Here is a 27,424-nt window from a genome sequence, read left to right as displayed (position 1 = left end):
CAATGCTATTTAAATAGAAAAGGGAATATTCCTGATGAAATATTTAACAGTTTGCAGACTCAGGAAAATGGACTAAGATCATAAGAACATTGTATCATCACTTGGGTTTTTGGTACTTTTGTCTTTCTGAAAGAAATAGAGGACATAGGTGAATAGGGCCTGCCTTTCCCCTTTTTGCTCTGGAGTTTGATGCAAACTGTGCTTTGAAATAAGGGAAGATACTGTTAGCATGGCACAGAAATATTTTTTCTTATTCCCAAAGATATTATAGAAAATGTGTTTTTCTGCTGGACAGTACATTGCAGAACTAAACAATTATAATTTCTCTCCCTCCCATTTTGGACTTCAGCTTGACCTATCTTTTAGACCTGATGTTGATTTCCTCTACCATTACCCATTTTTCCAGAATATTTACCATATTTTGCAGGTTTTATTTGTGTCAAAAGTCTTTCATATATTAAACTAAGATGCAGGATGTAATCGAGCTTGATAAATTGATAGTTAAAGCTTGAAAATTAATGAGTAGTTAGGATCAGCCTTGATACATTGTCACTTAAAGCTTGAAAATTGATGTAGAATAAGTAACTCCTTAGCATCAAAGCATGTTAATATAAGGTAAGTGGCCACTGGAACTGAGTTCTTTTCAGGCGGGGAGGGGGAGTAGAATGTCTAAACTCTCAGCCCGCAGACTGGATAAGTCATGCCCTGGCCATGCTCCATTTAGCGAAGGGGTTGCTAAGGAGTTGCACATTCTACATCAGTGTGTGTTGATATAAGGCAACTGGCAGTTGGAACAGAGTTCTTTCAGTTGGGAAGAGGGAGTAGAACCTTTAACTCCTTAGCATCAGAGTGTGTTAATATAATACTGTATAAGAAAAAGTAATGATGATGATGGTCATTTCAAAAAATCCTTTCTTACCAAGCACTTAGAAGCCAAGAAGAATATACATGCCAAGTTTCAAGTTTGTAGACTTTAGTGTTCTAGAGATTTTGTGAAGTGGTATTTGGCTTATATAGATAGATATATAGATTAAAAACTAGATTGCTAACTGGCCTATCAGTGGCAAATGCAGAATTCTGTATAGAAACAGTATTATTCCCCAATATATTACCTCCAGATGAGAATGCTAATAGTTTCTTGTGGGGAACACAGACCTCTTAAAGAAATTGTGAGAAATATCAATTGGCCAACGTAAAGGGGATATTTGGATGGCCTTGTTTTGGGGAACATATTGAACTTATGAGGGAGGTCTTGCTTGGAAGGGAAGAAAAGTTGGAGGTGAGCTCAAGATTGGCATCTTTTTTTACCTGAATGCTCAGTTTGTTTTAAAATATATTCAGCATCTTACCTAAACTTATTTTCCATTACATTGAAACTGGAAGACTATATCTAGCATTACGGCCATCTTTGGGTGTTAATTTGTTAAAAGTCTAAAATGCTGAAGTATTTATGCTATTTGACACTGGCAATCAGATACAAATTAAATGTCCTGGAAATCTTATCTCAAATAACTAATGAGACATAAACAAATTCTGGATTTTTGAAAATCACCACGGCTCCTTTAGTACCAACAGCTACTTTGAGACAGAATGTGCCAAAAGTATTAAAATAAGAGGAATAGTATATGTTAGTCAAGCTTCAGAATCAGTATTAATGATGTCTGTAATTTCATTTTTCTGCTTCTGCACTCCCAAACATAAATTAATGTAATTTACACTAATGAGTCATCAAACTAATCCTACATACAGAGAGGATTTACTGCAATACTAAAAAAACAAAACAAAACAGTATCCTTCAAAATAAACCACTTCTTATTGGGTACACTGCCAGTACACATAAAACATGAGGAGCTACAAAGTAGTGACTGTTCTTGCATGGCAATTCAGCTGCAGGTGCCAGGATGTTTCTTCTGCTAAATGTGCTCTAATAAAAATTCTATCTGTATTAGAGGGACCCTTTAATAGAAGTTGCCGTACTAAAGTAGACGTGATTAGGATGAACCTCCGCTCCATTCATTCAATACAGACTGCATTTCAAACTCTGAATATTAAGTACTATACTGCTAATGCCGGCTGTCACCCTGTCAATATGAAAGCTTACATTCAGAGGGAATGTAAAGGGTGTGAAAGCCAGAGCACTGAGGTCTACTACAGTAGTTTAGAAGAGAACAAATTTGGATGTATTGTCTTGTAATTATTAATCCATTTTATTTATATTTTATTATTTTATTTTATTTTATTTATTATTTTATATTTTATTTTATTTATTTATTCATTTATTTTAGATTTTATTTTATTTTTTATTTTATTGTTTATTTTATTTTATTGTTTATTTTATTTGATTATACAGTGGTACCTCGGTACTCGACCACAATTCGTTCCAGAAGTGTGGTCGAGAACCGATTTGGTCGAGTACCGAATTTATTTATCCCATAGGAAATAATGGAAATGGATTTAATTGGTTCCCAGCCCCTGTTAACTCGCTGGGAACCAATTAAATCTATTTTCTTTATTTCCAATGAGATAAATAAATTCGCTACTCCAAGCTGCAGGAAAGGTGGGGGATGCTGGAAGCAATGAGGAAAGGAGCCCACAGAAGCTGCCATCCCGGCAGCTTCAGGGGGCTGAGGAGCTCTCTAAGAGCTCCAAGCTGCAGGAAGGGTGGGGGCTGCTGCAATCTTGGCAGCTTCTGGGGGCTCTTTTCCTCATTGCTTCCTTTTATTACCTGTAAGCAGCTTCAAAAACTTTCTCCTTCCCTGTGGCTGCAACAGCGGCGATTTCCCTTCCAGTAGCAACAGCGCCGGGAACGTCACGTGATGAAGCCGTCGGAGCCATCTCAGCAGTTGCTGCCGCTCCAGCAGCTTCCCTTCATTACGTGACTTCCCGGTGCTCTTGCTACTGGAAGGGAAATCGCCGCTGTTGCAGCCACAGGGAAGGAGAAAGTTTTTGAAGCTGCTTACAGGTAATAAAAGGAAGCAATGAGGAAAGGACCCCCCAGAAGCTGCCAAGATTGCAGCAGCCCCCACCTTTCCTGCAGCTTGGAGCTCTTAGAGAGCTCCTCAGCCCCCTGAAGCTGCTGGGATTACATTTCGTATAATGAACAAAATTTTCTCTGGCTGTTCGGTATCTGAATTTTTGTTCAGATACCAAAGCAAATTTTTGCCGAAAATTTTGTTCGTTATCCGAAATGTACGAGAAAGGAAGCGTTCGAGTACCAAGGTACCACTGTATTTTATTTCATTTCATTGGATTTATTTGTTTGTTTGTTTGTTTGATTGATTGATTTTTATGCCACCCTTCTCCTTAGACTCAGGGCGGTTTACAACATGTTAGCAATAGCACTTTTTAACAGAGCCAGCATATTGCCCCCACAATCCGGGTCCTCATTTTACCTACCTCAGAAGGATGGAAGGCTGAGTCAACCTTGAGCCGGTGATGAGATTTGAACCCCTGACCTACAGATCTACAGTCAGCTTCAGTGGCTTGCAGTACAGCACTCTACCTGCTGCGCCACCCCAGCTCTTTTATGCCACCCAACTCCCAAGGGGAGTTTTCAATGTGGAGCATCTCGCCTCTTGGAAAATTTGACTTTTTATTACATACATCCAGGTGTGGGCTACTGCCCAGATGGGGGGGAATGCAGTGGGGTAGCAAAAATGGAGCTCCACCCCAGAGCACCCAATTTGCACTGAAAGATGTTGAAAGAAAATGCAGGGTGTCCTGCATAAGCCACACCCACAGTGTGGTAGTAAAAATTTTGGTAGCCCTTCACTGCATACATCTTTTTGGTCACAACCAAAAGTGGGTTCCTCCTGGTTCAGACCGGTTCACCCAAACCAGAGGAAACCATTGGTGATATCATGATATGGTCATGGAATCGTTTCGGTCGGTGCCAGTCAGTGGATGCCACAATCTTTTCTTTTTTTTTTTGAAATTTTTGCGATTTTTTTCCTTCTGAGCATGCACAGAAGCTGAGTTTTTGGTACTGTGCATACGTCACCATCTTGTTTTCTGCTTCCCCATCCCTGGATTTTTCAGCACTGTGAATGGGCACATGGCCATGCGGTGCAGCCATGCAGCACAGGAGGAAGTGAACTGACAGGTAAATTAGAACCCACCCCTGGTCACAACAGTAAATTAATCAATTACTCTGTTGATAACTTTTTATTTTATAGTCTTAATAGCCTACCTCCTTTATTCTTTGAGATACTGTACAGTTTAAGCACTTAAAAAACAAAATATCTGTATTTTTCAGAGTATAAGATGCCCCCCCCCAAAAAATGGGTGGAAATGTCTGTGCATTTTATATACCGAATGTTGCCAAAGCCCCGCCTACCCACCAGCCCCCACCCTTTGGCTGTTATTGGTCTCCGCATGTCATGTTTTCAGCCTCTCCATGCCCCATTTTAGACTCGTTTCAGGATGTGCAGATCACTAAAGTTCATTGCCGCCAATCACCACCACCGCACATCACAGTTTTGGCCTCCGTGCAAAATGTTTCCGGCCTCCATACATCCCATTTTTGGTCTCTGCGCATCATATTTTCAGCCAGTTCCAGCCACAAATGTGATGCGGGAGGCCAAAAACGGGGCATGAGAGGGCGGACAACATGATGCACAGGGGCCAAAAATCCTGCACCGAGGCACCGATGGGCTGTGGTGATCCTCGCAGCCGGAAACAGCTGATTGGTGGTATTTCAGGAGGCCAACCCAGCCACCAATCATCTGCTTGTGTTTAATCAGGTTGCGATAATGTGCTCAAGAGATCTTGGCTGTTGACTGTTTGCTGCAAAGATGCTAGCCAGATGAATACCAATGGTAGATAGAGGCAGAATTTTTTTTCTGAATGGAGTCATTCCTGAGTTATTTGCTAAAATCTATCCAACTAAAATAAATCTCCAAAAGTTTCATTTTTATTTCTTAAAAATTTAATATATAAAATATTTTAATCCAAATTTCATATACATATCTTAATAATAATGTATTCCTTTTGTTAAAAAAAGCCCTTATTTTAAACAAGAATTTCAAATTACATTAAAAGTTCTTGGTCAAACAACTAACAGAGGCAAGTTTTTCATTTTGTCTTTAAAAACTTTTACCATTTAAAAAAACATCCTTGAACAAAATTCCTTAAAACGTTGGAATAAAATGCTTGGCATCCATTGTAAATTCACACAAGTTAAGGACCTGTTATTTGGTATGCTCTTTTGAATCCAAAGTCACAATTATAAATGTAACTTCAGGAGCCAGAGAATATAATTGTCACTGATCACTGAAGTCAATAGTTAAATTTGACTCTAAAGAAAAGAAAAGCTATAGCTAAACAATTTAGAGTTTAATAGTAAGACAAGTAACTTAAGGCAAACAAATTCACAGATAGTGAAGCAGGAAGAAATCTGAATTAAAGGATTATAATAGCAGAATATTACTTACATATTGACTTCAATATTTATTTGTTTGTTTTGTTCATCTATAAGCTACAGATTAAATGTATACTAAGTTAATTAAAATTTAATTTAAATAAACAACAATAACAAAATTTCAGGTACCCTTTGGTTTTCAGCATTATTAAACACTTGATTGGAAGGAAAACATACAGGTATAAAAATCAAAATCCATTCAATAACTGAAACTCATCTCACACATCACCTAGATTCCAACAAGCTACATTCCTAATAAATCTTCTTCTTTATATGTATCAATTGTACCACAGTTCTTAACTTTGCTGCACCCAGCATTTTTGTAAACTTATCTTTCTGGGATAAACGGGATTCTTTAAGTTGAATGAATTAATTCATTTTGTATCAATATACATTACTTCTTGGTTAGGCAGAATGCTCTTTATATATTAGGTTCCAGAATCACTTGCATGAAGAATCTCTAATAATCCAAATTGTAAATGAAAAAATATAGGGAATTTAGAAAAAACCCGCTAAAGAACTCGAATACAAGCATCTCCTTAATCTCTTACTGGAATATGGGATCAGGAACTGTGTATAATTTAGACCTTACAATGTATGCATGAGATATCAATAAAGCTGCCCAATTTTAGTGGCAAATTGGAACAAAATTGCAAACAAAGTTTGGGAAAATTACCTAGGAATGACAAGCACAGTAAAGACAAGAGACATTTTGAAGGGTTTCTCTATTAGCTCCCCTAAATATAAGTAGCAGTTTCAGATTATTTGTAAAGAGGGGATATTGGGTATACTACACATTGGGATATTTGGCTAAGGACTCTGATAGGCAATCAGCATGTTTACCCAATCAAGGATTATCAGAAAATGAAGAAGAATATAAGGCCCTGATATTCTACATGAAGCCAGAGGCTGTTCAGGGATTTCCTATAGTTATATAATATAATAATAACAGAGGTGGAAGGCACTTTGGAGGTCTTCTAGTCCAACCCCCTGCTTAGGCACTTCAGACAAATAGTCAGCCAACATCTTCTTAAAAACCTCCACTGTTTAAGCCTTCACAACCTCTGAAGGCAAGCTGTTCCTCTGATTAATTGTTCCAACTGTCAGGAAATTTCTCCTTAGTTCTAAGTTGCTTCTCTCCTTCATTAGTTTCCACCCATTGCTTTTTATTCTACCCTCAGGTGCTTTGGAGAATAGGTCGACTCCTTCTTCTTTGTGGCAACCCCTGAGATATTGGAACACTGCTATCATGTCTCCTCTGGTCCTTCTTTTCATTAAACTAGACATTTAATTTAATGTTCAATCTAGTACTGGATTATGAATCTGAATTAATGAGGTAAACAGCATGTCAGAGTAGATGTTAGCGTGACAACAAAACTCACAAATGATTAACTGACTGTAACTTCTTACAGAAGAATATGTAAATTTGAAAATGCTTCTGGCCTTCTGCAATGCTGTATTACACTGACCACGACAGGTCATCTGTTAAGTGCTTCTTTCAGTTGGTCTAATTTTTCCTAAAAACACTGACATTTCAGAGCCGTTGTACCATCCAAAGTTATTTTGGTGACAAAGTATAAAGTCCAGGAACAGTGCAAGTGATAGACCAGGGATGGCTGCATATTTCTGCTGGCATCTTCAAAGTTTATAGCACCATTTCATTCAGCATTTTCTGTGATAGACCCATCATATTTGACTATATTTCTGTGGAATCATCCATTTTTCTGAAATACAAAAAAAATAGTTTTTTATAAATTCAGTTGCATTCATCAGCCTCTGAATTGCAATATTTTTCAAAGTATAAGAACCTTTTTACCCCCCCAAAAGAGGGTGAAAACTTGGGTGCGTCTTATACACCAAATGTAGCCCCATCCAGCCACCTCCACCCTTTGGCCTCTGCCTTCCAGCAATTTACCTCCTTGCAGCAAACAGAACAGAGCCTGTTAAGACAAGCAAATTATTATCAGCTATCCAACCCTCAGCTGATTAGAGGCTGCAGACAGGCCAGATGTGCTAAACTGAAACTGAAACTAGCTGCAAGGAAACAAATTGCTGAGAAAAGATCCAGATTTTTATTTTCTGCTGAACTGGATGCAATGAGGTAAGTCTATAACTATAAATGTCTGTAGAATGTTCAAATTATTAGACTTATTTTTTAAATACTTCTTTATTATTCTAGGCAACAAAATGAAGAAGCTTTTTAAAATAAAATGCTTTATCTGAAAAGACCCAGTGGTACTGTATCTTCTTTTAAATAGCAGAGAATAACTATACTTTCAGAAAGCGACATCAATTTTAAAGATCTATAATAGTATAATCTGAAATGTAACAGTGTCCTGCTTTAGTATTAAGATAAGACACCTGAGTTAAACCTTGACTTAGTCATGTCTGGAGTAGATGTATTTAAATAATTGGGAGAGTTAGTGGGATACATTTAAGAAAACTTTCTGGCATTAATATACTGCCATAATGTACATTTCTCTAATTCTTTTGGAGGTACACATGCACAGAAATACACAGTGTGTATAATCTGTACTGTTTGCTGGGAGATAGAAGCAGATTTTTCCCCTTGTTTTCCTCCCCCCAAACTAAGGTGCATCTTATACTCTGAAAAATATGGTATATATAATTCAATAAAACAATTGGGTCTTTAAGAGCTGAGGTCTTGTTTACAGTGATGTAGGAAATGTTAGGACACTCTTGTCACCAGCTAGGACACCAGTCAATTTTTACAGAAAACTGAGATACAAGGATATAGGAATGTGAGTATGGTGTAGAAGTTGGAACTTCAAACAGAAAACCATAAAAACGTACCACTTCAATTTGTTCAAGGTTACACATAGAGGAATAAGAGTTTTAGTAGGTTATCCTCAACTTGCAACAGTTTGTTTAGTGACCATTCAAAGTGACTGGAAAAAAAAACACTGAAAAAAGTGACTTATGAATCTTTTCAAACAATTATTGCAGCATCCCCATGCTTAAGTGATCTTTCAGACTGATATGGACAACTGAGCCATATGCATGATGGTTGCAATATCCTAGGATCATGTGGTCATCTTTAGAGATATTCTGACAAGCAAAGTCATTGGGGAACCCACATTCATTTAAAAATTATATTACTAACTTAACTACTGCAGTGATTCACTTAACAACTGTAGCAAGAAAAGTCATAAAATGGGACAAAACTCACTTTACAACTGTCTCATTTAGCTACAGAAATTTTGGGCTCAATTGTTGTCATAAGTCGAGGACTTATAGAGAGAAAGTGGGAGGAGAAAGAGAGCTGTTAAAAATTGCACCCCATCCTACCACCATGCAAGACAATGGGATGATAATGAACTAAATACAGAACTAGTAATTAAAATTAATTGCAGTTTATATAATTCATTTATTCCCATCTGTATATACTACTAATCACTTTTTACATAAACAAATTCATATGTGTGCATATACAATCCCCACCTCTAGCACAATCAGAAAAAGAGAAAAAACACAGGAAAGGGGAGGGGAAGGGGAACCCTGGATGGAAATGTGATAAGAGGAAGAGGTAACAAGCCAGGGAAAGGCTGGGGGACAGAAAAGAGTTAACCAGGCAAACAGACCTCAATAGTTAATCATTTAGCTGATTTTCAAAGACATCCCGGTTTTGATGCTATGTAATCTACAGTCACCTTTACCTCTAGTGCAGTGTTTCTCAACCTTGGCCGCTGGAAGATGTGTAGACTTCAACTCCCAGAATTCTCCAGCCAGCAGAGCTGAGTTGAGAAACACTGCTCTAGTGTCTATCTCTTATTCATTTTTTGTATTCAAATTTTGCTATTCTTTCCAGAGTATATCACACACACACACACACACACACACACACACACAATGTCTAATCTCCTTCTCCTCCTGATGGCTTTCTACTTTTAAGTAGGCCCTCCCTTTCTGCTTAATAAAAAAAAAGTTTTGATGCATGAAGGGACTACTGTCACTTGGACTCCCCTGCCAACAATCTGCTGGTCAAATTAATAATTACCTTTGACAGAGCTGCAGCTACAGATGGCATTTCTGAGATGGGAGCCTTGCTGAGAGCGTACTGATGTTATCAAAAACATTATCATTGGTTAGCAAGATAAAACACTTTCAATCGGGCTTCCTTCCATCCCCTGTCCTATAGTCTCTCCTATATCTCCTATATCTTCTCGTCTATCCCTATATCCTTTCTGCTATTCTCTGATAGATACATTTTATTCCTATATTTTCTCTTCTATTCTTTCTCTAATACATTTCACTTGAGTATATCCTCTATAACTTTCATTGTGTATTATTATGTATTGGACAAAATAAATAAATAAAAATAAATAAAATAAATAAATAAAAATAAAATAACAATGAATGGACACCAGGGTCTGTTTAAAAAAAACAACTAAGCCTGCTTCCTCATCTCTATTAACTCAAACTGGTACTTCTTTGGTTCCACTTAAAGTTTTATTCAATTTTGTAAAACAGAACAGACAATAATCAAAAACTGAAGTGCATACAGTCCCTTGAAAACATTTTGGAAATCTCTCGGAAGCCTTCCAAATCCATCCAAAACATATTTAAAATGTAATAGTGGAATTTTTAAAAAATAATAACCAAGGTATAATCATCTTCACTGATTTGCATTCTAATTAAGTCTAAACAAAATCGTGATTAATGTTTGCGCTGCCCATAAATTTATTGGATTGTAGCTTCCGATTCTATCCAATAGTCAGGTAGAGCTTGCAGTTCAGGAAAAAAAACCTCCTCATCTAAAAAGCAAATAGTGATTTTAACCTTTCAAATGGTTGCTCATTCTTCATGTTATGTAAGCTCAAAAGGTTCAATGAATAGCATGACTAGTTAGTGCCTTAGCTCCAGTCAGTCTTTACAAATGAAACAAACACATCCATAAATGTCTGTGGATGCAACTGATTTGATTCACAGAACAGCAAGGAAGTTGTTTAAAGTGAGATTTTCAGGGTTCAATTATTGAAGCTTATATTGTATTTCCTGGATTGTCCCCAAGAGGCTTTCAACCATATTAAAAAGCTACAAAAAAATTGAGCAGAGGTAATGATCTCAAAGGTGTGAGAATCACAGAATATTGTTTGAAAATGGACTCCAATCTGAGGTCGACTGTATTTGAAAATCGAGACAGGACAGGCTCCTCAAAGACTTATATTTTGTCCCTTATTTTTCCCTTCCCTTCTCTCTCCCTTATTTTCTCACTATTTCCTTTTGCATTTTTGTATTTTATATTATAAACGAATACAATTTTAAACTTGGAAGTGAATGATTATAAGTAAAGGATTACCTGTATTTTGAGTAATCAAGGCAATTGCCAGCTTGGTTCTTATATCATTTACCTCTCTTGCCAAAGCACAGGGAGACCAGAAAGCCACAACCATAAAGAAGAGACTTCACATTCCATGATTCTATCTGTACTGTTCAGTATAGGCAGTCAATGCTAACGGGATTTAACAGTTACAGCATCAGCATTGTTAAGGAGTGTGCAGAGTGACCCTTGAGTTATCAAGGATGCACATGCGCAAAGGAAAACATGGGATTCTAGATATCCAGCAGATAGTCAGGAGATATAACTAATAGATCTGTCATACAAACCAGATACATTAAAGTGTATAAAATAGTATTTACTTTAGCAAATATCGTAGTAAAGTTAAACAATCCAATCATGCACAGTTATATCAGACAATAACTCCCAATACATATACAATACTGCAAGTACATAAACTATAAGCGAACACACAGTTCTTACAACAGCAGTCACAATGAATCAGCACAAAAATGAGCAGAAAAACACACACACAGAGAATCACACTTCTGGCTCCCTGTTATGGCAATTCCCAACACTAACTATTAAAGCTACAGTGCTTCAATATGTACAAGCCTTCATTGTTTATAAACAAAGCTTGTTTATATATTGCCAAACCCAACTGTTATCTATATAGTACTAACAAACTTAAGGCTCACAATAACTCCAAGAGCCAAAGCAAACAAATCTCTGCTGTACTAATCCTAATGTTTGCCAGTTTATGTCTGAAAAGGTTCTTAGGGAATTTTTTAAAAAACCAAATATTTGCTCCTGTTACAAATATTTAGCTAATTAATATGTTCCAGTGGCAAAGCAAAGGACTACATGTAATCCTCAACTGACGGACACAACTGAGCCGAAAAGTTTATGTTGCTAAGTAAGAAATTTGATAAGTGAGTTTTGCCCCATTTTACGACTTTTCTTGCCACAATTAAGTGAATCATTAGTAACACGGTTGTTAAGTGAATCTGGCTTGCCCTTTGACTTTGCTTGTCAGAAGATCACAAAAGGGGGTCACATGAACCCAGGATAACAGCCATAGGTATGAACCAGTTGCCAAGCATCCAAGTGTAAATCACATGCCCATGAGGATGCTACGAGGGTCATAAGTGTGAAAAACTGTCATGTCACTTTTTCAGAGCCGTTATAACTTTGAACGGTCACTAAGTGAATTGTTGTAAGTCGAGGACTACCTAAATACATTTGGAAAAGATGAATGTCCCCAATTGTCAAATGATAACCTTGGTGTTCAATGCCATGTCTCTGGGAGTTTCGTTATTGATAAACATTTACCTGAGTCTTTGTATTAGTCTCTTGCGTTTTTGGTTCAGTTGCTCATTTTTAATATTTCTGGGTTCGTCAGGTACCAACCATGCCGCAATTAGTTTAACACATAGAACCACATGCTGCAAAATAATTAGAGAATTATCATGTTATTCCTCCAGGCACACAGCTGCTTTATCTTCTCAGAAATATTTAAGCATCAAGAAAACTGCTCTTCTAAACTACTTGGAGCCTGGATTAATTCAGTTACTACTGTACTGTATATCAGTTCAGAAGTACAACAGCATTATAAATCAACCATCCTATGGAAATCATCATTGATCCTCCAGATGCAATGGTCAGGCACCCTCCTTGTGCCAACTTTGATTTAGCAGTGAGTTTATAGTTTATCAAACAAGTCGTAATGGTTTAATATGAAAAGGGAATGGAAACTTCAGATCGTGCAGAATGCAGCTGCGAGAGCAATCATGGGCTTTCCCAAAAATGTCCATGTTACACCAACACTCTGCAGTCTGCATTGGCTGCCGATCAGTTTCCGGTCACAATTCAAAGTGTTGGTTATGACGTATAAAGCCCTCCATGGCACCGGACCAGATTATCTCAGGGACTGCCTTCTGCTGCACGAATCCCAGTGACCAGTTAGGTCCCAGAGAGAGGGTCTTCTCCGGGTCCCGTCAACTAAACAATGTCGTTTGGCAGGGCCCAGGGGAAGAGCCTTCTCTGTGGCGGCCCCGGCCCTCTGGAACCAACTCCCCCCAGAGATTAGAATTGCCTCCACCCTCCTCGCCTTTCGTAAGCTCCTTAAAACCCACCTCAGCCGTCAGGCATGGGGGAACTAAGATACTCTTTCCCCCTAGGCCTTTACAATTTATGCATGGTATGTTTGTTTGTAGGTATGATTGGTTTTAAAATAAGGGGTTTTTAGTTGTTGTAGTATTGGATTTACATGCTGTTTTTATTATTGTTGTTAGCCGCCCCGAGTCTACGGAGAGGGGCGGCATACAAATCCAATAAATAAATAAAATAAACAAATGTACATAAAACCTAAACCCAAACTTTAGAAATGATGATGATGATGATGATGTTGGAAGCAACCTTGGAGGTCTTCTAGTCTAACCTGCTTAGGCAAGGAGCCCTACCCCACTTCAGACAAATGGTTATCCAACTTCTTCTTAAAAACTTCCAGTGTTGGAGCATTCACAACTATTATTATTGATGAGCCGGGGTGGCGCAGCAGGTAGAGTGCTGTACTGCAGGCCACTGAAGCTGACTGTAGATCTGTAAATCTGCAGTTCAAATTTCATCACAGGCTCAAGGTTGACTCAGCCTTCCATCCTTCCGAGGTGGGTAAAATGAGGACCCGGATTGTGGGGGCAATAGGCTGGCTCTGTTAAGAAGTGCTATTGCTAACATGTTATAAGCCGCCCTGAGTCTAAGGAGCAGGGCAGCATAAAAATTGAATAAATAAATAAATAAATAATTATTACGATTATTTATTAGATTTGTGTGCCACCCCTCTCTGCAGACTCGGAGCGGCTCTGGAGGCAAGTTGTTCCACTATTAATTGTTCTAACTGTCAAGAATTCTAAGTTGCATCTCTCCTTCTTTAGGTTCCTTCCATTGTTTCTTGTTCTACCCTGTGAATAAAGGGATGCTTTTTCAAATAAAGAAATGTGGTGGAGCTTGAGAAGAGGCTGGGAGGGAGGGGCAGATGGGAAAGCCTTACATACAAAAGTTGCCTTTGGGCAGAAGGTTTTGTACATCTGTCTTCAACAGGCTTCTTCAGTGGTTATGCATGCTCATAAATAGTTTTACTGAAACTATGTAGGTTTTGCGCCCTTCTCCAGGAGACTTACTTCGAATACAAATAGAAAGGCAACACGTGCAGCAAAAATTTGCCAAAACTTAACAGAATGATTGTAATCATCACTGTTCCGGTAGTCTGGGTACCTGCAGAAAGTGGATAGAAACAGGTAAACTTTGCCATTTATTTATTTTTCCCACTTTCCCAAGCCTCCTTCACATACTTTTCCTCTGCTTTAAAATGGCTATTCTTGCTTCAGTAGGCAAATGCTCTTAGAATGCCAATACAAAGCTTGTTTTAATATTGTTTATTTTAATATAATTTATTGTTGAACTTCTTAAGAGCATAGTCAGGCAAAACAGAAGTAGCAGAAAATAAATCCTAGTACCTGTAAATAGGTAAAACCAATTTTGGTGCAAATCAGTTCTTTAATTAGGGTGCTGAACACAAATTATAGAAAAGGAGGAGGCCTACATCCAAAAACATTGGCCTGCTGTGTACTTTCTGTTTCGAATCAGAGGGCACGGGAAAATTGATAGGCATTAGTCAATACCTGCAGTGGGTTATCTTATTTCCCATTGGGTCCGTCAGGTTCACAGTATTCTCAAAGTGCTGGACATTGAAAACTGAAAGGCTGTGGTTGATATAACCTGTCAAACAGCTAGGGAAGCACAACAAAGCAACAATCAGTATGCAATATTTCAGTTTTGTAGGTTGTAAAACACTTAATTTTAGTCATTTCTTCCCCCTTTGGTTCATTCTAACATTCAAGCTAACCTAACAACAATAAAAAAACAGAAGGTAAATGTAATACAACTAAATCAAACACTGTCATTTAAATAACAAAGGATTGGTGAATCATGCAGCTATTAAAAGGGAAGGAGCAAGACAGTTTGGTGTTATTGATGTACTATAACATCTCACTCTCAAAATCTAATGGCCTCCTTCAACAGTTTATGTGGATATTACATAAAACAGAAGGCAACATAGAACATTGGAGTGACCTAGCTGTTGAACAACTCTTGTAGCACCACCTTTTGGGCATGTCTCAAGAGGAAGGACTGGATCCAATGCAAAACAATGGCCAGAAGGCCCAAAGCACACCATGATTGACTATCCAAAGTTGTTAAGAATTCCAGGAAAAGTAGATGTTGGTACCCCTTCACATCTAGCTCAGACACATACCAAGGTGACCTCAGTACCCAGATGAAATTAATCCAGAAAACCAATCCATCACTGTTTCAATATTTTTTCCAAATTCCAGAATGGAATATTTGATACTGCCTATAATTAGAAAGGACTTTTGGATCAATAAACATCTTTATCAGTAAAGGTCATATTTGTTTCTTTTAAAAGTGGCAGGAACTAATCCCAGGCTCTATTAAGAGATAGATGGTAGCTAGATAGATAGACTGCAATAGATAGATAGATAATAGAGTCCTCTATCATATGTCCTCTTTGCTGCACTCACCTCCATGGGATGAGATTTCAAGTGACCTGAAAGAAGGCCCCATTCCATGTCCAGTCCTATTCATCACAATATATACTTACTATCTTAATTCTTTTGAAGTTCCCATTAGCAACATTGATAGACATGTTTCAGATTTCCAATTGCATATTAGGCAAGTAACTTGCAAAATTCCAATTGCAGTTACTTCCCTAATACAATAATTTGCTCTAATAATTGTAATTTCATTATTACATGAAACATGAAAGAAAATATTTTATGTGTATGCATCTGGATTAAGTAAGAAAGCACTTAAAAGTCACTGGTACTTTGATGGTTGAACATGGAAGATATTTTTTCCTGTGTAATACTTTTGGTTAAAGGACATGCATGTACTATGATTAAATGAAGACCACCAATAGAGGGACAATATTGGGTTGATTTTTTTGTGAAGAAAAGTCAAAGATATTCTAAAAGGCTATTTAATTTCCACTTTTGTGGTTTTCAAGCAGTGCTCTATTTGGCTAATTCTATCTTTTCCCCTCCTTCATTTTACTCTATCTACCTTTTTACTCTTCTCCATAACTATATACCCAGAGGCCACAGGCACATGACACTCTCAATTATTCAACTACATTTTAGATTGCTTAGTAGCGGGTACTCAGCCTGTGTCAACATATTTTGTGAATCAAGCCACTGAACTGAGTTATTTACATTATTTACCATAGATAAAAATGTCATGCAGACAGGGAAAAGAAGCGACAGGTCCAATACAAATACAAACTCACTAATCCTTAAAAACATACAATGTTTTTGAAACCCAGTTATATTCCTATGATGATAACAATGAAGATAATCTATATATTTTATCCTACTAGCCTTAAGCTTAGAAGAAAACTATGAACAATATATATTTAAATAAAGAACCAATAAAAGATATGTTATATTTAACAGCCATCTTAGAATTTCATAGAATACTAACTCAATGCCAGTACTGTTCTTCTGCTTGCACGGACTGAATGTATATCTGTACACTAGCTTGGGGATGAAATCTGAGGTGATGGCAATAACTAGGCCATTGCCAATGACAGAGAGTATGCCAATTATTTCTAGGATGTAGTACCAGATACCTGTAAAGGGAATGAAAAACAAAAGAGATACTGTCTTAGTCAATATGTGGAAAAAAGAGAATTTACTCTAACTGAAATGAAACCTTACCCCTGTCTTTTATAGTCTTTTTTGTGCAAACTGCTTTGAATAGCGCTTTATTTGTCAAAAATGTAGAATGTAAATGAATTATAGCACTATAGTTGTAAATAGTGCTATAACGTATACCCGTGATAGCGGTAGGCTATAAGCCGGAATGCTGAATTGCGTTCACCGCGGTGGCTCGTAAGTTCTTGCGGGAGCAGCGCGATTTTGCTACTGCACCTGTGGAGGTAGCAAATTCGCGCACAGAGCCACAGGCATGCGCAGAAGCAAAAAAAACCTCATCAAAACACGGGCACACCTGCGGCTCCATGCGCAATTTTTCTACTTCCACAGGTGCAGCAGCAAAATCCCGCTGGCCCCGCAAGAACTTACAAGCCGCGGCGGAGAGTGCAATTTAGTGTTCCGGCTTGTAGCCCACCGCTGCTGTGATAACACATGGAGCCATATCAGAGGCTAACTCTATGTCAGCTCCAGCATATATGTGTGCACTAGCCAGCTGATTTTTGGCCAGAAGTTCAGAAAAACAGACTTCCAGTTTGGCCGTTGTGCTATTTTTCACACTCCAGGGGTTGAGGAAGCTGCCCTGAAGCCTCCGGAGTGCAAAAAACAGCAGACCAGGCAAACCGGAAGTACGTTTTGCCCTTTTGGCTATGTATTCACCATCCCAGGCTTCAGTGAGGCTTGCTCACATGCACAGGGACAGAGGGAATTGTGCGCATGTGCAGGGGAAGTGCAGTGGGGGCACATGCATAGGGGGAGGGAATGCACATGGACACGTGCTAGCACACACACTCACACCCTTTTGGCACGTGAACCAAAAAAGGTTCAACATCACTGCCCTATACCAACTGTAGTGGTTTCTAAATCCACTGCTACTGGTTCACGCTTGCATGGAAGGCTTCTGCGCATACACAGAAGTGCCCCAGGTGGTAGGCCGAGCCTCCTGCTGCTGCCGCTGCTGCTTCACACAACTGAGCCAAACTAGGAACAACCCACTGCTGAGCTATAGGCCTAATTAACTGGATTTCCTTCTGACCTAGCAACTTTCTACAGATTCACTTAAGAACTGTGCTACTAATTTAACAACTGCAATGATTCACTTACAAATGTGGCAATATAAATTTGGGGCTCAATTGTGATGGTGGTAAATTGAGGATTGTATAAGAAAATTACGCTCACAAATGGACTTTAAGGGCTAGAATTACCTGGTTTGAAAGAAAAGTCACTGTTCATAGATTATATACAGTACGTTTCCCTTTTTTCATTCCTGGTTTACATATTAACTGACAAATCACCAAAACGTGTTTGACTAGATTTTTAAAGTAGCAGTTCAGGGATAAGCATTATAGACCTTACTTTATCGGCCCAATTATTGCTGTTAACAGCACTTTTTAGCCCAGGCACTCTTTGGGTGATGAATTCTGTCTGGTCCTAGAAGATAATCTAGAAAAGGTCTCATGGGATACAAAATGTTAATTTCATGCTGAGGAAATTATCACCTGGAATGTGAGGTTATTACTGAGAAGCTCTGATTTTTACTATTTACTAGCTTCCTTGACCAATGGCTCGCAGAAGAGAGGTTCTCCACAACAAATCTTAATACTTAGCTAGATTTGTTCATATGGTTGTAGATTGTCCTTTAGATAAGTGTTTCCCAACCTTGGCAACGTGAAGATATTTGGACTTCAATTCCCAGAATTCCCCAGCCAGCGAATGCTGGCTGAGGAATTCTGGGAGTTGAAGTCCAAATATCTTCACGTTGCCAAGGTTGGGAAACACTGCTTTAGATAACTGGTCTAAATACATTTTTATGGTTAGAGTTAGATTTCAAATTGGGCCTAGAAAATGAACAGCTAATATAAAACAGCACAAAACCTCTTGAAATATGCCGGGTCAATACTTTAGTAGCTGCATTTTAAACTAGCTACACTTTCCAAATCTTCTTTAGTGACACTTTTTGCTGTCATACAAGTTCTGCCAATTTTTGAAACATTCCTTCAAGTAACTGAACTATAAGGTCAGAGCCCAAAGCAATTAATGACAAAGGTAGCTTAAGTAGAATGGTAGGGAAGAGAGAGAGAAATGTGTAATTGGAAAGAACCTTCAGTTCCCTAGATAGCGCAAAGAATAGAGAACTGGTTTGATGAACAATGTGGCTACAGCCTCCATACAAAAGCAAATGAAAGCAAAATTACTTTATCTCACAAGCTTAGACCTACAGTTAGGTAGACTGAACTGGCTGTTTTAAATGACAGACGTTGGGGAGCAGGAGGTGATATCCCTCTTGAACCTATCAACACTTCCCCCTTGAAATTCCTTTCCGTTCTTACTCTCCCTGAGGTGATGTTTTTGTGTCAACAATGGCAGATTTCTTTTGTCACTTATTATCTTCCCCAATATATCAGAAGGCTCAAACATCCTCTACGCTGGGCAACAAGACAATGTTTCCATCAATGAACAAGATGGCAATTGCTGGCTGCCCCGGCAAGTAGAATTTATCCACAACTAAGAAGCCCTGCATATCAGAAAATATACTGGTAGTCCTTGATTTGTTCATTTAATGACCGTTCAAAGTTAGAACAGCAGTGAAAAAAAGTTTTTCACAATTACGAATGTTGCAGCATCCCCATGGTCACATGATCAAAATTCAGATGCTTGGCAATTACCTTATATTTATGATTATAGTGTCCCAGAATTATGTGATCCACTTTTGGACCTTTATACAAGCAAAGTCAATGGGTAAGCCAGATTCAACTATGTTGTTAACAACTACAATGACTCACCTAACAAATGTGGCAAGAAAGGTCATAAAATGGGCCAAAGCTCACTTAACAAATGCCTCACTTAGCAACAGAAATTTTGGGCTCCATTGTAAGTGGAGGACTTCCTGTACTGCAAATTTAAGTTTATAGATTAAGTTTATTATTTCCTTTATTCTTTATTTAAAATTGGCTACTCTAAATTTAGATGAATGGCTGCCACGCAAAGTAATTTTTATTTTATTTTATTTGACTTCTATGACGTCCAATCCCAAAGGACTCAGGGAGGCTTACAACAAAGTATCTTCTTGTAAAAAAAGTAACAGAAAATACCCCAAGTAAAGAATTCTGTTTTTATGTGGATACTGAACCACAGCAACAAGCAGTCTTCCAGAATTTTCTTTTGTGGTCTCACAGGTAGGGATGATTCACACCAATTGACACTTCATAGTTCAAGACTTAATCACAGCTCGCTGCCTTCGGGCAGATCAATACCATTCCACATTTCTTTGTTTAAAGCAAGCCAGACTTTATCCCCTTCTTCATATTCCACATCTATAGGGGTAGATTCACTATACAGTATATCAGAACTGGAAAACAATTTAATCTCATAATAATTCTGGTTCAAACAAAGGTGGAAGCTATGTTTCAATTCCAAATTAGGAAAAAGGAGATAATTACTCTGCATCACTCTTCCCTAGTCTAGGTATTTTCCAGATAAGTAGACTTCCATAGCCCATAGTCAACATGTCTGAAAGACACCTCAATTGAGAAAGGTTGCTCTGAAAATGGAGAATAGAAAGCAATTGTGCTCTTCCACTATTCATGCTGCCATACATTTCCCAGCTGATGAACATATTAGAAGCAACCAATATTTAATATTTAATAAATATTTAATTTTTGCATTAAATATAATTTTGCATTAAATATAATTTTGCATTAAATAAAATTAAATATATATATATATTATAATATATATATATATAATTCACGTGTACTGCAAAATCCTAGCAATTCTGTAATGCATTGTGTTGAGCTTGCACGATAAACAGGTTTTTCTAGATGACCACCCAACAGAAGAATTTGTTGTAAAAAAATTACCAGATTCTATTAATGCTGTTAAGTTCATTGCTAGGCCTTGTATGTATTGACTTTATTTCACACAGTCACCTACATTACTTTCATTTTGCAAAGAACACAAATAGCTTAAGGATAGGGTTGGGCGGAGAGTGAGTGAGTGGCCCAACAGCTTTCAAAGCTAAGGCGGGACTTGAACTCACAGTCTCTTTGCTTTCTAGGCTTTCTAGTGTCAGACTAGATTCTAATCCCACCATGGCCAATTTATATATTTTCAAATCCGCTTGTTAAAAAATAATTATTAAGTGAGCATTTGCAAAACCTGCTTTATGGTGTGTCTGGATTAAAGATATAAAATAAAAACCTATATCGGGTCAATTGTATATAGTTACCCACTTCTACAGCACCGCATTGATACCTGCTCCTGAATTCATGGCAAGAATACCTGAAGTCTGAGACATGAATGTGATCAAGACATATACAATAGTCTACACTATAGTGGAACTACCACTAAAGCCATATGGACACCTTTAATTAACTGTACAGGTAGTCCCCAACTTACGATCACAATTAAGCCTCATGCTTCTGTTGCTAAGCGAGACAATTGAGCTTTGCCTCATTTTACAACTTTTCTTGCCACAATTGTTAAATGAATCACTGCAGGTTAGTAACATGGTTGTTAAATGAATCTGGCTTCCAGTTAACTTTGCTTGTGAGAAAATCTCCAAAGCTGATCTCATGATCCCCGGACACCGGGTCAGTTTCCAAGTGTCTGAATTTTGATCATGTAAATAAGCATGGAGATGCACCAACGGTTGTGTGAAAACTGTCATAAGTCACTTTTTTCAGTGCCAGTGTATCTTCGAATTGACACTAAATTAACTGTTGTAAGTCAAGTACTATCTGTGTTCTTACATAGAAACAAAGAAACATAGAAGTCTGACGGCAGAAAAAGACCTCATGGTCCATCTAGTCTGCCCTTATACTATTTTCTGTATTTTATCTTAGGATGGATCTATGTTTATCCCAGGCATGTTTAAATTCAGTTACTGTGGATTTATCTACTACGTTTGCTGGAAGTTTGTTCCAAGGATCTACTACTCTTTCAGTAAAATAATATTTTCTCATGTTGCTTTTGATTCCCCCCCCCCCCACTAACTTCAGATTGTGTCCCCTTGTTCTTGTGTTCACTTTCCTATTAAAAGCACTTCCCTCCTGGACCTTATTTAACCCTTTAACATATTTAAATGTTTCGATCATGTCCCCCCTTTTCCTTCTGTCCTCCAGACTATACAGATTGAGTTCATTAAGTCTTTCCTGATACGTTTTATGCTTAAGACCTTCCACCATTCTTGTAGCCCGTCTTTGGACCCGTTCAATTTTGTCAATTTCTTTTTGTAGGTGAGGTCTTCAGAACTGGAGACCTCTTCCCAATCCAAACTTATAACAATCTTTCAGAAATGGAAAATAAAAAAATAAACTAATGGACTAACAAATAAAAGCACAGTGTGTTGGGAGACAAACACTGGATCTATTAAATCAGCTCTGTTTGTAATGAGCACTCTCCTGAGAGGAAAATAGACTCTCTTGCCTATCCTGGAGAAGATAGCTTTAGGCATTCTCCACAAAGGCCTTGTTCACTCTGTGCTTGAGTATAGTAATTGGCTTTTGGAGGTCAGACAGGATTTGGATTTCTGAAGCTCTCTGCACTCAATAAAAGAAACTTCATAGACGAGGAAATGAAACAGGCAAGCAAAAGTAGAGAGAAGGCAGCCATAGTCAACTCCCAGGAACTCTGCAGAAAACTGGTGATATCTGACAGTAGACAGAATTTCAGAAAACTTCAGCAGCAAATGAGTAACTTATAATTTAAAAAGTAACTTTGATTAACCCTTTTAGTAGGTAAGGAACAATACCAGGAAAAAATTCCTTATTAGGAAGCCATGAGAGGAATAGTCTCAGCTGTGAGAAGCAATGATTGAAATAGGTCTGTCAAAACAAAGTTGAAACACACAGTCTTAAGTATTAACAGTATTTCTGAATGCAGAGCCTTCACAAATGAGAGACAGCCGGGTTAAATAATAAGAACTGCAAGGAAAGGTATCCTGGCTAGAGCAAATAACAAAGAAGAGGATGGAAATTAGTCCAGTGGCATGTCTTTATTGTAAAATCCAGGCTAATCATCTTTAAAACTCATATATAACCATTTTGCAATCCACCCCTCCACTACCACTAGTTGCACTAGCAACTGTTCTTAATAAACTACTGTTCTTTCTTGTCCGGCCCCTCTGGCAAGGCAGAAAGTCAAGAGGACAAATGAAACAGACCAAACAGAGAGAAATTTCATAATTTTAACTTATCCATGAATAACACCCTGCAAACTGGAGAAGAGAGTCAGAAGCATTACCTTTCTAGGGCTTCCTCTCCACTTCTAGAAGCAGGTAGGCAGATAGGTATCTTCAAAAGGCTGTGAATTCCTGTGTGCCCTTGCTGTACATTCCTTTATTGCCATAATCACATGATTCTCCAACAGACCGGCTTTGCCAGTTAAGTTTTCTCCCTTTTTTATGACCCTGTGCCCTTCTTTAATGACTTGTTCTTTTTCTCTGTCCCCAATCACAATCCTGCAAGCCTGCACTTCAGAGAATCAGGACCTCCTCCTTATCATTGCTCCTCCTGTTTTTCCACCTGCATAGATTGGAAAATGGAACTTAAATATTTCAAAAAAACAGTAAAAGCTACCCAACCTGTTGATAGCAGCCAAGCCAAGAATTCACGTAGAAGTTTACTCAATAGCTATGAAGCAAGTTTCTCAACAGCTCTGCAGCTGGGAAGAGTGCAGCTTTGTAACACTGGGTCAGCCGATGTTCCTGAAACTTGGCAAGGGTTATTCTGAAGCAGTTAACATAAAAAAGAAACAGAAAGAAAATATCCCAAGGAATAAAGTAGAAAACCTCAATTAACAAACACAAACCCTGAGATTTGCTTTTATGTAAAATAAAACTTTGCAAAATAAGCCACATCATTAATAAGAATTACTAAATAATACTTTGTCCAATATTGTGATAATATAGGCTGAATTATTTAGACTACCCAAAATTCTCTCCTCTATTTTGCAATAAACATATCTGTAAATTCAGAGCCCTGAGAAAGCCTTCTATGAGCAACAGTTCGATTTTGGAATAAATCCACTAAGAACCTGAAATTCTCTCATAGAAGCTTCTGTGTTTCAAACATAGTTCCCTCTAAGCTGAGCAGTGAGCAATCGCTCACTTAAAAATCATCATCAACTCAGAGTTTTCCAAACCTGCCCAGAAGCTGAGAGGGAAAGAGTGAGAGGGAAGGAGAGGAAGAGAGGAAGAGAGGAAGAGAGAGAAACAGATAGAAAAAAGAGAGGAAGGAAAAGAGAAAGAAAAATAATGGGAGTAAGGAAGAGAGAAAGAAAATCAAAATCTAGTTTGAAACTAGCTCAACTATTTAAGTGGCATTTTGATATTGATAGAGTTGCCCTATTATGAGCTCACTGTTATAGACACACAGTACAGTATTTTATTTTGAAATTCTCTGAGGCAAAACAGGGTGGGTTTTTTGTTTGTTTGTTTGTTTGTTTGTTTATTTATTTATTTATTTATTCATTTATTATTTCTGTGCCGCCCAGTCCCAAAGGGACTGCCGCTCAGACACTATACTTTTCCGCCCACCCCCCCCAAAAAAATTAGAGAGAACACTGGTTTCAAATATAAATTTGGAAAAATTAATAGACTGAAAAACTGATAAAACTGTCTTGTATTCAGATTGTTACCTGATTAAAATTGCCATTGGTATATAAGCATACGCAAAAGATAGCTATCGCCTCTTAGTCACTCAATATAAATAGCAAGAAACTGTTTACTCTATTAATGGATACCTTATCCATACTAAATGTTTCTGTCCAAAAATCCCCAAATAACAATGGAATGCTGTACATGAAAGTATCCCCATATGCTCAGAAAAAAAGCAAATGTGAACAGAGTGCATCTCAAGGAAGGGAAAAGCAGAGGAAGCATTTTGATGAAATTGTGTCTATCTTCTTTTCTATTCTTTCTTAGATATATTTTACTATGAGTATCTCCTATATAACCTTCATCATGTATTTTACTATGGGTATATATATATATACCCACTAAAACCCTCATTGTGTATTGGAATCAATAAATCAATAAATCAATAAATCAATAAATCAATAAATCAATAAATCAATAAATCAATAAATCAATAAATCAATAAATCAATAAATCAATAAATCAATAAATCAATAAATCAATAAATCAATAAATCAATAAATCAATAAATCAATAAATCTTCATTCCTGTGGGAGCCATTTGGTAACAGGACAAGTTTTCCCAATAGCCATATTTCTGTTAGGGCAGGAGGTATCAAACTCAAGGCCCATGAGCCGGATCCAGCCAGCAAGGTACTTAGATCTGGCCTGTGGGACCTCCCTGGAAACAGCAAAGCACTGGCCCAGTGTCTCTGTCAGTGAAAATGGAGCTTGGGTGCCATGTGCAGCCCTCCCAGGCTCTCTGTTTAGCTACAATGGTCTCCTGCAGCCTTCTGCCAGCAAAAACAGAGTCTCGATAAGTGATATTGAGCTGGCCACACCCCCTGCCCCCACTGAGGTCAGACACAAGTTTGATGTGGCCCTCAATGAAATAGAGTTTGACACCCATTTGTTTGTTTGTTTGTTTGTTTAACCCTCTCCGCAGACTCGGAGCGGTTCACAACAACAACAAAACAGTATATAATAAACAAATCTAATATTTAAAAAATATCTAAAAACCCATTATTTTATTTATTTATTTATTTATTATTTAGATTTGTATGCCGCCCCTCTCCGAAGAATCGGACTATTTTAAAAACATGCAACACAAACATACCATACATAAAACTATATAAGCCTGGGGGAGATGTCTCAATTCCCCCATGCCTGACGGCAGAGGTAGGTTTTAAGAAGTTTGCGAAAGGCAAGGAGGGTGGGGGCAATCCTAATCTCCGGGGGGAGCTGGTTCCAGAGGGTCAGGGCCACCACAGAGAAGGCTCTTCCCCTGGGTCCCGCCAGACAACATTGTTTAGTCAACGGGACCCGAAGAAGGCCAACTCTGTGGGACCTAACCAGTCGCTGGGATTCATGCGGCAGAAGGCGGTCTCGGAGATATTTTGGTCCTAACACCCATGTGTTAGGATATCTATAATATGCCATCAAAATTGCAGCTATGCAAAACCAGCTCTAAAAGGGTGAAGGTCCTGAACCTCAAGTGAACATAGATCTTGTAATTTTCAGCTGTATCAAAATTATGTTTCAATAAATCCATTTGATAACAGGTCAAATGTTATATGTGTAGTCTTTAATGTTGTCAATCAATAATTGGCCAAAAAAACCACCCTACAATAGCTTTTGGAACACTTTGTTCTCTAATTGTTAAGAACAATTAAACATTGTTAATAGTTAATTCATGTAAAATGCCAGGTATCAGCTAGGATCACTGAGCAATTCGTTTTTTTCCTTTAGAAAGCTTTAGAAATCAGGTGCCACAATACATATTTAATACTGTTTGACTGTATAAACCTAAGATAAAGTCACTGTTAGGAGATGATTGATGATTTGATTAAATAATTTTAAAAACCTTAAAAGCAGTAGTACAAGTTATTTAACAAAAACTAAAAATATTCTAATCAAAGTTAATAGTACCTCCTGTTCATTTCAATAAAGAAATTATGAATTTTGTTGTCATCTTAAACATATACACTTAAGAGTATCCTTATCAATTGCAGGATACTGGCAAAAAATATAACCACATTCTATAAAGACTTTTAAAACTATTTGAAGAATCATTGTAATCAGTTTAACTTGCTTTCATAGAAATCTGATAAAAAATTAAATGTACATTCCTTCTCGTCCTCTCACTCTCCCCTACCAGCAATTTGAATTCTTTATTGATAAATATGAACACAATCCTATTTATATTTAAAATAAATTACATTTTGTCAGTAAAACATTCTTTGCAAATAAGCATTTTTAGGACTGTTATAAATCTATCTATCTTAATTTAGAAGCAGGCTTCAATGAAATGAGTGGGAACAACTTCCAAGCATTTTAGAAAATTATGCCTTGTCTAAGAATTCCAAGAGTCTTCAGATTAAAGCAGGTTTTTTTATTCAAATTCAGATTAAATAAAAGACAATCCTCTTCCCATTTAACTATACTGGATAACAAGAGATTGAGACCTGACACTTACATATGATAGATTCCCAAATATAGCACAAACGCAATACAAATTATTTTCCATCTAAATCGTTTTGTTGGAGATTTTTTTTCTACTACACTGGATCAACGTATATTGGAGCTAATGATCCTAATATCACCTAGTTTGCCAGATATATTTTGTTCTGCTGAGGCTGAAGTTTTGCACACAGGAATAAAAAACCTGGGCTCTGTTTCTTTCTCATAATGGAAGAATTCTTATCTCCACTCCTGAAATCCAACACTTTTTTTCTTGCAAAACAGAGAAATGGGCCAGAGAAATAGACGTCATACTTTAATTCATTCAACCAACCTCTTTCAGGCAGTTTAACCGACCTTACACCAAAGGCAACCTCCTGCTAACCGAAGCCAATACTTTGAGTTGCTAATGCAAGGAGGAGTCTTCATTATCTTCTTTGTTGCTAGGGGAAACTGCCCGGGCGCTCAGGTAGGTCATGGGTTGGTTCCTCATACCTTTTATGACAAAGCATTCTGGGTGACGTAGTTCAGTAGTTCCCACAGGTCTACATTCTTTGTGAGAAAGAACTACAGTTCCTAGCATGCACCAGTCATGCACACCTGCGTAAGGTAAATGAATTATATTTACTCAGGGTGTGACACACAGGTGACAGAACTGATAGGGAGAGTCTGATATTGATCTAAGGTGTTTTTCAGTGGAATTTTAATCCTGGGCTTTGTTCCCGGAGATTAAGCATTTAATTTACTGAGGTTTTTTCTCTCTCAAAGTAAATGTAAATAGGGTTCAGCTGAAGCAATGTTAGTGGGCTTGGGAAGGCTCAAATT

The 27,424-nt window shown here is 37.7% G+C and overlaps 1 protein-coding gene across 4 annotated transcripts; it reads right to left on the bottom strand.

Moving 5' to 3' along the window:
• Positions 1–4,909: 4,909 nt before the first annotated feature.
• Positions 4,910–27,045, bottom strand: LOC139175211 (anoctamin-9-like). 4 transcript variants are annotated; one of them, XM_070766185.1, is made up of 7 exons: positions 26,934–27,044; positions 22,748–23,028; positions 16,275–16,422; positions 14,399–14,506; positions 13,898–13,991; positions 12,051–12,163; positions 4,910–7,143 (listed from the first exon to the last, which is right to left on the bottom strand). In XM_070766185.1, exons 4-7 carry the CDS (start codon positions 14,422–14,424, stop codon positions 7,116–7,118), a joined length of 261 nt encoding a protein of 86 aa, XP_070622286.1. In that variant the 5' UTR covers positions 14,425–14,506; positions 16,275–16,422; positions 22,748–23,028; positions 26,934–27,044; the 3' UTR covers positions 4,910–7,115. The 4 variants fall into 4 exon arrangements, with proteins under 4 accessions (XP_070622286.1, XP_070622295.1, XP_070622313.1 ...); XM_070766194.1 differs by lacking the exon at positions 26,934–27,044 and adding an exon at positions 26,616–26,895; XM_070766212.1 differs by lacking the exon at positions 16,275–16,422 and having other exon boundaries at positions 26,616–27,045.
• Between the last annotated feature and the right edge of the window lie 379 nt (positions 27,046–27,424).

This window comes from Erythrolamprus reginae, chromosome 1 (assembly GCF_031021105.1).
Source record: "Erythrolamprus reginae isolate rEryReg1 chromosome 1, rEryReg1.hap1, whole genome shotgun sequence".
NCBI classification, from domain to species: domain Eukaryota; kingdom Metazoa; phylum Chordata; class Lepidosauria; order Squamata; family Dipsadidae; genus Erythrolamprus; species Erythrolamprus reginae.
The sequence above is the reverse complement of the archived record's forward strand: the minus strand, read 5'-3'. Positions and strand labels throughout refer to the sequence as shown.

Coding starts and splice junctions, on each gene's coding strand:
- LOC139175211 (XM_070766212.1), bottom strand. CDS start 14,424: ATGGGAAATAAGATAACCCACTGCAG. Junction 12,164..13,897: donor CCTTTCTATTTGTATTCGAA/GTAAGTCTCCTG, acceptor ATTATTTTGCAG/CATGTGGTTCTATGTGTTAA. Junction 7,144..12,050: donor AGACTAATACAAAGACTCAG/GTAAATGTTTAT, acceptor TTTGTATTTCAG/AAAAATGGATGATTCCACAG.